Source organism: Rana temporaria, chromosome 1 (assembly GCF_905171775.1).
Source record: "Rana temporaria chromosome 1, aRanTem1.1, whole genome shotgun sequence".
In the NCBI taxonomy this organism is placed as follows: Eukaryota; Metazoa; Chordata; class Amphibia; order Anura; family Ranidae; genus Rana; species Rana temporaria.
This window is the reverse complement of record NC_053489.1, coordinates 173,134,974-173,148,475: the sequence shown is the minus strand read 5'-3', so window position 1 is coordinate 173,148,475 and position 13,502 is coordinate 173,134,974. Positions and strand designations below refer to the sequence as shown.

Below are 13,502 nucleotides of genomic sequence, written 5' to 3'. Positions count from 1 at the left end.
TTCCTGAATTCCTTAATTCCAGTTTTGGTTTAGGGACAGTAGGCTTCCCTTTTGATCAGGGCCATATGTGCAGGGTGGCTCCCATATAACTACCCATTGTATGTTCTCCCACAACACTGTGATCTCAGTTTGGTTCTCTTGGCTCTTCAAAAATTATGCCCCTCGAAAAGTGTAACAAAGCACCTGCATTTTGCATGCCGGTCCACAGCCAGTCACCAGATGGTCCTCCTCCTAATCACCAACAGAAGACCTATCTTGGAGATAAGGTAGGAGACTTTCAACAAGCCTTTCATATTACAATTCAAGGCTGTGGCCATAAGCTCTAAATACTCCACAATCAAGGGATCAACTGCTGTAAAGATCAGATCCCTTCTAAGCACTTATTTTGTCGGATGTTAGCCGAAAGGACCAAGTACAGGCTTGCACTGCAGGCTCCAATCGCTTGTCTATGGGATTCCTAAAGACAGCTGTATCCTTCCACAGTCCTACTCCAAAGAACACAAGGCTGACAGGCACTAGGGATGGAAAAAGGGCTCATCGGGGTTCCTGCAGCCTCCATAAGTAAAGGCTATCAGAGCCTGTTACGTTAGGGGGCACGTTTGCAGGTAGAATTTGAACTGTTAGTATAGCGAGACTGGCACCCCAGGTCATAAAAACACATCTGCTGTGTAGCAGAAGAGTCAAGCGGGTAAAAGAGAAGAACCAAGAAGGATTCTACAAGTCACTTGCACGAAAGAACAGTGCTTTCTCAAAGAGAATTAGTGAAAAAATAAAAAATAGTAGAGCACAGGTGCTAAACGTCACCCACCCATAAGTGGAACTGTAAATTCTTCCCAATGGACCTAGTGAGAACCTAGCTCCCAGTGCACAGCCTTGTGCAGCATACTCCTGTGACCCGGTCTCTAAATGATCATATCTGGGGCTTTGTCATGGCTCTGGACCTGGAGAGAACTCCATGATTAACACAGTATACTATGGTCTAAAAAGCACAATGGAGAGCCCAGTGCCTAAAGGTCACGCTCCAGGCTTTCTCTGCATGTCCAGTCCAGCAGGGTCAACGTAAGGCACTCTAAAGTTGGGTTTAGAAAAAGCTGATCCAGATAGCATTGCAGAGAGACTAGCTTAGCAGTGATGTAGCATGAATCTTGATTGAAGAAAAAACAGTAGCTAGCAAAAAATGTTTAGACTTTAATCCACAGAACAGAGAAAATACATTCTTTCTTCTACAACACTAGTAAAAAACTTAGGCATGCTAGGAGTAGGAAGGGGTTATCCCGGGCCACAATTATTTTTCTGCCAGGGTCCAGTTCTCCTGTAGGCAGCAGTGTAACCTGAAAGCCACTGAATTAATGGGTCCCTCAATGAATTCGAAAGAAAGCCAGCTATTGATTGGTTGCCGATTATTATTGCACCAATTATTAAATAGCAGCTATATAAAAATAAATTTAAAAAATCATTAGCGCAAAAAGCCGCATTATGGTTAGAGTTGCACGGAAATGGCTTTTCAGAAATGATTTACTATAAAAAGGTAAAATTAATTTTATAAGGCTATCGGTAAATGGTACATAATTATTGATGCAACATATTCTACTAATAATTTAACTTCATACCTGTAGGAAAGAACAGATCTGCTTGGTGAGGTCCAAAAGACTATCTTCCCCCTGATGCAGGGCTCTGGTGATGGCAACACAAAGCCATTCCCGAATTGGCGGAGCATTTCCCTGGTAAAAGAGATCTGTGGTGGAGCAATTCTGGGAATGGATGCAGTGTTGTAAAGACTGAGCTATAAGTATAGATGATGAGCTGATAGTCCCATCTGGAATACAAACAGATAGGATTAAAAGTATAAAAACTGGAGAAAAAAAACAAAGGTTTACAGCATGCTCTCCTAAACATTTTCACACAGTCACAAAAATTTTAGAATCAGGTGGAGAAAATAATGGAGAGCGGACAGTGTCAACTAGAATACTAAAGGGTGCTTATCAGGACATTATTTTTTACTTGAGGGAGAATGGTAGTCATAGATATAATGCGGAGAAGAGTGTCCAAACGGCAAATATAGCTGTCAATTTAGTTTCATATTTAGGAAAGATAACCTCTAGGATTGCTGCAGATAAGCGTAAAGTTACCAGGAAGAGGCGGAGTCAAAAGCTGATTTGACAGTAATTGTAGGTGTTCCAGTGTGATGTCTCGGATGGCAGGAATGTGGAACAAGCGAGTAAAAGTGTGTGGGGACTTTGGTGCAAAGATGTTGAGTAAAGCGACACGACAGTAGAGTCTAGCCAAGGCTGATTCACATCTTAGTAGTTCCCTGGTAAGAAGAAAGAAATGCACCCATTACAATCTACTAAAAAAAAAAAAAAAAAATCGGAATGATTTTACATTATGATGTTGCATTTTGAAAGCGGAGCTCCACCCCCCCCCCAAATAATTGAAAGTCAGCAGCTACAAATACTGTAGTTGCCGACAGCGGTGTTGGCTCCCCGGCCAATTTTTCAATCAGCTCTTGGGTGCTGCCGCCGCCATTCGAGGCAAGGGAAACTGGCAGTGAAGGCTTTCAGCTTCACAGCTGGTTCCCTACTGCGTATGCGCAAATCACTTTCTAACTAGCACAGCAGCTGAGAAAGGAGGGCGAACCTCCAGGGGACCTCGCCGCAGCCAGGTTTCCTGGAAGTGGGGATGGGTACCTGTCAACAAGTAGCAGTAGCAGTGCCAAATGTGGCACCAGAGAAAAGGGGGGGGGGAGCAAACAAGAGGAGCTTCCCCTATTTGGGTGGAGCCCCGCTTTAACTACCCTCTACTGCAGGGGTAGGCAAACCCCAGCCCCTCTAACTTTTGAGGCGCTACAAATACAAAAGGAGTAGATTATATATAAGGCTTACCTGTAGGTACATTGAATATCTCCTAAACTTGCACTGTTGGGGAGAGATTTACACTACATTCAACTGGTGACGTCACCGGCAAATGCACTTTAAAGGGACAACATAACCATGCTGTCCCTTCACAAGTCAGTGATCTAGAACAAGCATGAAGATAGGAAGACCAGAACACTCCTGGTTTGCAGTCTGCAGTCATGGTAAGTGGCCCAAAGTACTGAAGGCACTGGATTGGCATGATAGACAGGCAACAAACATTTTTAGAATGATAGGCAAGCAGATGCATACTAGCACATTATGCCATTGTCTTGCAGTTTTTTTTTTTTTTTTTAAAAGGCTGTGGTTTACTACCGCTTTAACAGCTGTTGATGTATAGATGAAGAGTTCCCCTTTCACCATATATTATGCTAGTCATTAGTACATATTTCAATGTAGGTAACCAGCTATCTTATTATCCTGCCACTTATAGATTCTGTAGTGATAGCACACGGCTGGGTTACCTGTGAATTTGGATGTTTGTGCTGTCCAAAGTCACCAAGCCGTTAGTAGCCATTCTTCTGTACCCCACAGGCGGCCTCTCCAGCATGTCTATGGGATACCAATACCTCACCAGGACTCCTTCACTTCGTAGATACGTCTCTACTTGTACTAACTCATTAACCTGAATAACACATGAACAGCAATTAATGAAAATATGTAAAAAAAAATAAAAAATTACATACATTTTAAAGTTAAGTATGAGCATCCTCACTGTTGGCTTTTTTTCTTCACTTTTCAACTAGTTCCCTGGTGGTTATTCTCCAGTGATTCATTGAATCAAAACAAGCATACAACCAGTAAAGTTGCCAGTCCAGCACATTTACATTTGGGGTCAGCAAGTGAGCAGTAAAACGGTAGGAGGATTGCAAGAGCATGTTAGCAAATTCTAGTCAAATATGCAATTTTCTATCACGACAGGTAAGCTTTTATTACAGAAACATACTATTAAACAGAACTACAACAGTAAAATTGACACACAACACATATGCACTGCTTTTAAATTGTACAAAGTTTTCTACGGGCTAATCAGAAACATCTCTAGGCAACTTACCGAATCAACATCCAGGACCATCCCATGCAAGGAAAATGTCTTCAGCATACCCCTGATTGCAAATTTTGGTAAAGCTGTTCCCACACCAGTGCTGGCAACATTATTACTATCAGGAGACCGAATGACCACAGTAATACCTAGACACACAACAATCACAGATGATTATGGAAAACCTTCAAGAACACTGGGAGATCTCAGAGAAGCCAATGAATATTTTTCTTGTGAATTCCATACCTTTGCGAACTTTGTCAATAGTGAATTTATTTGCCTCATCTTTAATATCTTCAATAGTGGGAAGGTAAAGATCCCTGGGGATACCCCCATTCTCTTCATACAGAAATTCTACTGTTTGCCTTGCTATATCCACCATTCCTGTAATACAAATGAACACCAAAGCCACCAAAATAAATATTAGCCTAATTTTACAATTCACCAACAATTAAAAGTATTGGTTGAGGTCTGGTAAGGCTAAGCAAACATGTTTCACACCATTCCAAGTGTTCTTAAGCACCAATGTTAATGGTAGAATGACTTTGTTTTAGCTTATAATACTGTTAGGGTTTACATACACTTTAAAGCGGAGTTCCAACCACAATTAGCATTTTTTTAAATGTATGTCCTTTCATCCTGCGTTTTTTATAATATAAATCTGGTCACTTACTATTTTACAATCCGCTGCCGATCCGCATAGATATTCAAAAAAGATAGTTTATAAAACTATATCTACACCGTTGTCATTTTGCTTGTGGGCATTGTGAAGCCTACAGGCACTTACTTCCTGGAAGTCTTGGATGGGGAGTGATAATTGGACAGCGCACTGCATCCTGGGAAATTATGACACACATTTCCCAGGAGCATTAGAGGGAGATGATGTCAGAATCCTAGGTGGATTCAAAGGCAGATTTCGTGGGACCGCATAGCAACAGGCATTTCCAGATGAGTAAAAAAAAAAAAAAAAATGTTTTTTTTTTCTTTTTTAGTCGTAAGCTAGAGTTTAAAGCAAAATAGTTTTTTTGATGGAACCTCCACTTTAACTTATCCGTATATACTCGAGTAAAAGCCGAGGCACCTAATTTTACCACAAAAAAATGGGAAAACGTATTGAGTCGAGAATAAGCCTAGGGTGTCTATCTGCATGCCTCACTGTGCCCATGACTAGACTTAGGTTTAACATGGGAGTATAAAGAAGGGTTGCCTGGCTTTGAAAATTCGGTGCTCCCCGGCCATAGGTTACCCAGACACCAAACTTTGCACACTTGAAGAAGAGTGGGACTACGTGTGCAAGTTTGGTGACTCGAGCATAAGCCGAGGGGGGCATTTTCAGCACAAAAGCATGTGCTGAAAAACTTGGCTTATACTCGAGTATATACGCTATATGGACACAATGAATGCTTTATATTTGCTCCATTTTGGTCTTTGAAATATCCAGTTGAAAGCAATTATTATATCCATCTAATAAATATAAAAATATCAGAGATTTTCTGATTTCTGTGCACTCTGCTTGTGTTATCTCAATCTGTAATCAACCCTACTAATTGTTATCTTAGATTACAGAACACCCCCATGTTGTGAAGAGGAGCATAGGCAGAAGGATTCTGAAGTTTAACAAAAACCAACTGGCTAGTGCCGACACCATTTTTTTGTGAATTCAACAAAGGCACTGTGTTGTGAGCTTACAACAGAAAATTAGGGAGCAGAGTGCACTTTTGGTGGACCCTCGATCACCAGAGCATGGGGAAGAAGATGGCGAGGGAACCATTCGAGCAGCACAAAGTTGCTCAGTATTGGGTAAGTAAATCTACTTTTACATGCCTCTAGACCAGTGTTTCTCAACCTTACTAGTGCCGTGACCCCTTGATAAAATTTCCCAAGTTGTTAAAATTAATTTTCGTAGCGTGGGTTGTCAGCACCCAAGGCAGGGCAAGTAATTTGCGCCCTTAACCCATGGACATTTAATGCTCCCTGAGTCCCTTCCACTCCGCATTTTAGGATGTACCGCTCTCTTTGTTCACCTCTTTCCCTTTTTTCTCTCTCTATCCAATTTCTTTTTTTTTTCCCATCCCTCTCTCCGCCATCTTTCTTGTTCTTTCTCTTATTCTTTCTCTCTCCCCCTCTTTTCCTCTCCCTTTCATGTATTCCCTATTTTTATTCCTTCTCTTACTCCTTGTTGAGGGGGGGGGGGCGAGTAGCAGTGCTGAGGGGAGTTCTGATCAGCCAAATTAGGTGTTCTTGATCAAGGTCATCTGAGAACTGTAGTGATGACTTTTAATGGCAAATATAATCACAGGCAGTGTTACTCACTGTGTCTCTGGCTTTGTGATGTCTCGCAGCAGTGACCCCTATGCTGAAATCAGGAGATGGGGTCTCCTTCAGACACTCCGACTTAACAATCCTCAACAGTCAGCTGATCTTTAGTCTCCGCCCCCTCCTTTAATGCAGTGAACTGGGCAGCTCCGAATGGGCGGCCGCCAGGAACAGCCCTGCTGAGCGGTCGTGAAAAGGCTGGGAGAGCGGCGCGTGCTTCAGGAACAGCCCGGGATTCGGTGACCCCTGGCAAATCGTAATTCGACCCCCAAGAGGGTCCCAACCCCAGGTTGAGAACCACTGCTCTAGACCTAAAACGTGCAGTTAACCCTTATGCCTGGTACACACAATGAGATTATCGGGCGAACGACCGTCTGTTCCTTGTTGCATTCCAATCGAATATCGAAAACGAAGAGGTTACGGAAATTCTTGTATGAGAGAATAAAAATTTGGAAGTGATGTCATGTATTGTATTTTCGAACTACAGCTGTACTGATTAAAACGAAGATTGTACGATCTGGTATCGTACAAGAAATGTTTTCGTTCTTGTCCCATCGAATAATTTTGCATGAATTGTAGCAATCGGCTCTCGAAAGCTATGTATCAATGATCAGATCATCATACAAATCAATTAGAAAGAGGTACTTTTTGTACAGCAAAAAGGAATTTTTAGATTTGCTGGAGTTCAGGTTTAAGTAAGCTGACCTTCTGAGAAGAGCCAATTTCCTGTCACATGACTGATGAAAGGGTCCTGCGATACTCTGAAACATTGCTCTTACTGTAACAATGTGATTGCTAAATAAAGCTTTGGACCCACATTGGAAAGCCAGGGTGTGCTGGTGAGGTTTTTTTTGCCTAAATTCCTGGCGGTCACTGACTTGGAACAAGCATGCAGGGTAGGTGGTCTCATCTGACTTCTTTGTTGCATATATGCCAGTAACTAAGCAGGCACCGACACCACGGGATCAGCCTAACCGCTTTTTTAATTTCCTTCCTTAATTTATGTACCTACATAAATAATCGTAGGTTTCCTCTATTTAATGCACATTTCAATCACAAATATGAAAACAGTCAAGAAAATAAAAGGTGTGTCTGGTTGACTATTCCATACCAAGCTGTAAAGCTCCTTTAATCTGGTCCAGACCCGACTTTCTTTCAGCTTCATTACGGAACCGTCTCCGAATGGTGGGAAATACTTTGGTCTCCCAGGCTTTCACTAGCAAGGCATAGTGGTCCTCCTATAAGATATAAGATGAGTCCAGGATAAGTTAAAGAGCATTATGATGTGCCCAGCTCCTTCTCCCTGACACATCATGTAAAAAGATTTATTAGAGTTTATTACTCTCGGTCAGTGATTTAGAACAAGCATGAAGATAGGAAGACCAGAACACTCATCGTCTGCAGTCATGGTAAGTGGCCCAAAGTACAGAAGGCACTGGATTGGCATGATAGGCAACAAACATTTTTAGAATGAGAGGCAAGCAGATTAGAGGGACAGGGATCATATAATTTCTTCAAGTTTTAGTTTAAGAGTTTCTCTATGGATTTTTTAATTTAATTGTTTACAGAACAATCAGGAGATTGTTACTTTGACCAATTAGGGGAAAGCGCCAGGTTATCTTAAAAGAATAACCCCCTCAAAAATATATTCTACTTCCCCTACTGCTCTGTTCCTCTGCCAGGAGCCCAAACCTTGTATGATCTGTGTAAGATGACATGCTAACAAAATGTCTCGTCATTTAAATCCCAGCACTGCAACCTGGAAGGGAGGAAAAGAGATCACACGCTCCCCAATACTAGGATGTGTTGGTACCAGATAACGCCTGATGGCTCTACAGATGCAAAGGAGCAGTAAAGGAGAACAGAGATGGTAAGTATCAGTAGATAAGGGATTGTCCTTTAAAGGAGAACCAGTCACTTGTCCTAAATAGACAGGGGATAAGTTCTCTTAAAATAGTTTGAGAAATATCTGACCCGTGGCATATCATCATCATCATCGTCGTCACTCTCATCATCTGCAATTGGGGGAGGATGTGGATCAGGACCAGATGTAATGAAGTTTTCATAGCTCAGCTCCACCTTGTATCGACAGGAGGCATCGCTGTCATACTCTGGAAAAGGAAAAAAAAGATATGGCTCAGTATGCGATAAATAAAAAGATTGTAGCACAATAACATATGTACTTCTAGAACATATTAAACAACAATACTTACGCTGTAGGACAGTGGCCGCTGCAGCAACGCGGCAGGGAGGACCGTGACTTCCAGGGTCTGATGCTATGCTTGTTCCAGCATCATTGTCACTGTCAGAGGCCATGGCAAAAGGTAGTGCTTCAAAGTTTGCGCTTATCTCTTCAGCCAAGTCTATGCACAAATCCGCAGCATTGCGATGAGCCTGGCCCTCAGCAAAAGCAAACTGACGTGATCCAAAGTTAGCCCGTATTTTTGTATTCTGTAAAAATAAACTAAAAATAGTCAGTCAATTCTGGTTACAACTTCTCATGTGACTTTGCAGTTCCGAGTCGCAGGACAAGTCGCACAAGTGTGAAAGGGGACTAAAAGAAAGTTACATTTTCTTTTCTGCTACATGAAATTCAAGAGGATTAAAGTCCCTCTTTATAAATTCCTAGTAGTATTTAATTTGTATTATTTATTTGAGGTTTGTAAACATTAAAGCGGTTTTAAACCCTTACACATGCATAGTGAAGGGACTAGCCTTAGATCAAGGTTATGCAATTAGCGGACCTCCAGCTGTTGCAGAACTAAAAATCCCATGAGGCATAGCAAGACTCTGACAGCCACAAGCATGACACCCAGAGGCATGATGGGACCAGGGCTGTATCCTGGCCTAGGCCAACATGGCCCAGGCCTAGGGCAGCACGTTGCAGGGGGGCAGCATGGAAAGAGTCCCCGCCGGCTCGCGTTACACTGTTAGTGTAGTGCCAGTCTTATGGGGCGTACTGGACAGAGGCAAATTAGTCTAGTGACCCCATAAAGCAGCCGCACTGCTTCCGGCCAGCATTCCGCAACTGTGGGGGGGCGGAGCTTCTAATTTTGACTGTCCTATTATACTGAACCACAAACCTTTCTCACTGTGCTATGTATTTTCTGCTGCACCATTGGCATGGTTATATCTTCTTAGTCCTCTCCATAAAATTTGCAGAATTTTGTGCCTAAAGTAGAACTATAGGCAACACTTTTTAGGGAAGGGCGAGTCTTAAACAGCAAGGGGTGTGGCCTTGACAGGAAGGGGTGGGTCATATTTAAATTAGGGGGTGCACGAGTTTAGTCAGGCCTAGGACAGCACAAAACCTAAATACACCACTGGATGGGACTTGTAGTTTTGCAACAGCTGGAGGTCCGCTAAATGCATATCCCTGCCTTAAATGATACACAGATGAACCAAATCCTTGTACGTAGGTTGTACCAGTTTATCTGCAGCCATTTGTCCTGTACAACCTTCTACAATGCACAGATGAAAAGGATTTTTCACAAAACCACAAAGCAGAGGGTGGGGAGCTGAAGTTACACACTGCACAGCTCAGTGAGGAAAACCAAGAGCTGATTGGAGGGAACGGACACCTCCCCTCCCCCCCCCAAAAAAAATGCTGAGCTGATGAGGGTGACGGAATGGAGCATGGGAAAGAAATGTCAATACAAGCAGACCATCTTCCCTTTACAACAAGAAGAATGTTGCTATTGTTACCTTTTTCTGGATATGCACAACAGGCCACATTCCTCCAGACACATCTTCTAGGAATGGAGAAAGCCTTTGGCCACAGTAGGTGAAATAAACTCTGCCTTTAGCAGGCTGACCAGGAGGTGGCGGTGTGCCGTCTGTTCTCTCCCAACCTATTCCTGCGACATCACCTGAAAAGCACAAATCACAGCTCATGCCAATGCCAATAGAAGAGGGAGCATCAGATAAGCCAAGTGAAGCTAAACAATGAGGCAAATAGAACTTAAAAAAAACACTGCACGGTTAATGGAACACAAAATTGTCATGCGTTTTTTATAAATGTAATATTGCTGTTTTGAGGCTTTGTAAGTGCTTAAAATGGCATCTAACAGAACACCACACAGCAGAGAAAAGTTACAGGAAGAAAACAAAGCAGTTCTTTAAAAGTACAAATAACATGACCTAAGCCCCGTACATGAAGAACCCATGTTTGAAGTATACATGTTATGGCCTTGTTCACAAAATACAACCAATCACCCTCTGCTGTGAAACGTTGGATAAAAGTTAAAAAAAAAGAAAAAAAAAATCTTACCTGGCAATAGAGCCACATCTAAACGCACACTCTTCCACTGCAATAGACTGGATCCATTGTAATGTACAGCTCGTCCATTGCTAACAAAAATATAGGAAACTTGGTTAAAACAAAACCAACAAATCTGGGTTTTATTCTTACACCTCAATCTTTGATCATTCCTCTATGCGTTACTCAGCCATTCAAAGACGGCTTTGTATTCTAGCAATGAGTCAAGGTGGGCTGATGACGTCACAATCTCTGACTTGGAGTTTTAGTTTAGTTTTTGTATTCACCAATAGGCCAGCTAGGCTCAAACCAATTAACCCCTTTCCGACCAGCAGCCACAGTTATACTGCGGCAGGTTGGCTCCCCTGGGCGAACCGTCGTAGCTGTACGACGTTCTCCTTTTGACCACTGTGCACGTGCCTGGCGGTCGTGATGACCGCCAGGCACCCGTGGTCGCTCCACACAGAGACAGAACGAAGATCTGTCAATGTAAACAAACAGTTAGAATCACTCCCTAGGTGACACAGTTAACCCCTTAATCACCCCCTATCGTTAACCCCTTCCCGACAATGACATATAGCACTGATCTCTGTATAAATGCCAATGGTCCCACAAAAGTGTCAAAAGTGTCCGCTATAATGTCGCATTCCCGATAAAAATCGGTGATCACCGTCATTACTAGTAAAAAAAAAAATAATAATAATAAAAATGCCATAAATAATTCCCCTATTTTTGTAGCTATAACTTAGGCGCAAAATCAATACACGCTTACTGCGATTTTTATTACCAAAAATATGTAGACAAATACATATTGGCAAAAACTGAGTGAAAAAAAATAGCATTTTTTTTTAAATTGGGGATATTTATTATAGCAAAAAGTACAAAATTTGGTGTTCTTTCCAAAACTGTTGCTTTTTTTTGTTAATAGCGCAAAAGATAAAAACTGCAGAGATAATCAAATACCACCAAAAGAAAGCTTTATTTGTGGGGAAAAAAGGACATAAATTTTGTTGGTACACTGGCGCACGACTGCGCAATTGTTAAAGCGACGCAGTGCCGCATCGCAAAAAATGGCCTGGTCATTGAGCAGCAGAATCTTCTGGGGCTGAAGTGGTTAAAGTGAAAGTAAACCTGGATATCAGCTATAAGGCGCTGTGCTTAAATTTTTTTTTTTTTTTTTTAATTAGGATATAGGATAACGAGTGTTGGAAATATAAACAAAATGCAGTTAACAATCCAAAACAAGGTAGCGACCCCCTTAATATTTGCACTCCAGTCTTCATATACTAAAATAGAACTGACATTTTCACAATATACTAAAGTACCAAGTGCACATAAAAGCCTCATAACTCAATATATATCCATAGGATCCATGAGTCAAATCTACAAAATTGTTCTCCAAAAGTCAGACAAAGTCCAATCTGTCACACTAAAGCAAGTCATGGATGGTGCCATTTTCTCAGCAACACAGTGAAGCCTGATAGACACTAGCAGTTTTTTTGTTTGTTTTTTTGAGATTACAATCATCTATGGCCAGCTTTACTGCCTGCAAACCAATGCCTCTTAAACAACTTTAAGACCGATTTGCGCTCCAGAGTGCCCTTTAAAAAGTGCCCACTCACCAGATTTAGTTGACCTCATATGTTTAGTAAGTGAGTCTATAGATTTCCATTCACCTTCTATAGGTAAGATCACCCTCAGAAAAGGACACAGGACTGGCCATCCAAAGGTAATTCACATTGTGGGTACATATGATCATAGGAGACACTATGGGGTTATTTACGAAAGGCAAATCCACTTTGCACTTCCAGTGCACTTGAAAGTGCAGTCACTGTAAATCTAAAAAGGTAGATCTGAAATGAGGGGAAGCTCTGCTGATTTTATCATCCAATCATGTGCAAGCTAAAATTCTGTTTTTTATTTTCCTTGCATGTCCCCCTCGGATCTACAGTGGACTGCCCTTCCAAGTGCACTTTCAACTGCATTGGCAGTGCAAACTGGATTTTCCTATAGTAAATAACGCCCACAGGCTCATAGATGCATCAATGTGCATCATCTTTATTTAAAATTGCCCAAAAACTACTCTCACAATGTTTGAGTAGCACCTGGAATGACTGCACAGCACCTAAATCAGAAAACCGTCACTGCTCTGCTCAGCCTGGAGCCAACATGCGTTCCACCAAGTGAAAAAGTCGTCACCGGAAGTCCGGCGGGACTTGACATTTAGTATATTGTCTTATATTTTAACATATGAAAACTGAAGTTCAAACAGTATATCAAGACCCGGTTCACACTGGGGCGACTCGTCAGGCGACACAGCCGCTTGACAAGTCGCATCCCATTGTAGTCAATAGAACCGTTCTAATAGGAGCGACGCAAGTCGCTCCGACTTAGAAAAAGGTTCTTGTACTACTTCGGGGGCGACTCGGAGCGATTTGCATTGACTTCTATACAGAAGTAATTTTGCAAGTCGCCTTAGAAGTCGTCTTCAGGTCGCCTGGCCGAGTCGCCCCCGAAGTCGTGCGGCCCCTGTGTGAACGGGCTCTTAGTGGTCACGATCTTTGTATTTTGGATTGTTGACTGCATAGATATTTTTTCAACACTCTATTATAATTAATAATTTTTTTTTTTTTTTTGTTGGTTTAACATTTTACTCGAATAGTTTTGAGCACAGAGCACTTAGACCCCTTTCACACTGAAGCGTTTTTACAGTGTTTTAGCGTTAAAAATAGCTCTCCATGCATCTCAATGGACCCTTTCACACTGAGTCCTGCAAGCAGCATCTTTGGAGCAGCTTTTGAGCGCTGAAAAAAACACTCCAAAAACGCCCCTCTCCATTGAAATGAATTGAAAGCGCTGTAAAAACGCCTTGCCCTTTCAAACTGAGTCGTTGAACTGGCGGGGCGTTAAGAAAAGTCCCGCAAGCAGCATCTTTGGAGCAGCTTTTGAGCGCTGAAAAAATGCTCCAAAAACG

At 42.0% G+C, this 13,502-nt stretch overlaps 1 protein-coding gene across 2 annotated transcripts in view; it reads right to left on the bottom strand.

The window, feature by feature from the left end:
• The window catches only part of HECTD4 (HECT domain E3 ubiquitin protein ligase 4), a 253,112-nt gene that overhangs the window by 44,019 nt on the left and 195,591 nt on the right, over positions 1-13,502 (bottom strand). For both annotated transcript variants that reach the window (XM_040346168.1, XM_040346177.1), the window contains exons 48-57: positions 10,541-10,620; positions 9,976-10,139; positions 8,484-8,721; positions 8,245-8,381; positions 7,382-7,508; positions 4,201-4,338; positions 3,967-4,103; positions 3,377-3,537; positions 2,130-2,311; positions 1,611-1,816 (exon numbers count right to left, since the gene is read on the bottom strand). In XM_040346168.1, coding sequence (XP_040202102.1) covers positions 1,611-1,816; positions 2,130-2,311; positions 3,377-3,537; positions 3,967-4,103; positions 4,201-4,338; positions 7,382-7,508; positions 8,245-8,381; positions 8,484-8,721; positions 9,976-10,139; positions 10,541-10,620 — 1,570 coding nt within the window. The remainder of the gene's footprint in view (positions 1-1,610; positions 1,817-2,129; positions 2,312-3,376; positions 3,538-3,966; positions 4,104-4,200; positions 4,339-7,381; positions 7,509-8,244; positions 8,382-8,483; positions 8,722-9,975; positions 10,140-10,540; positions 10,621-13,502) is intronic.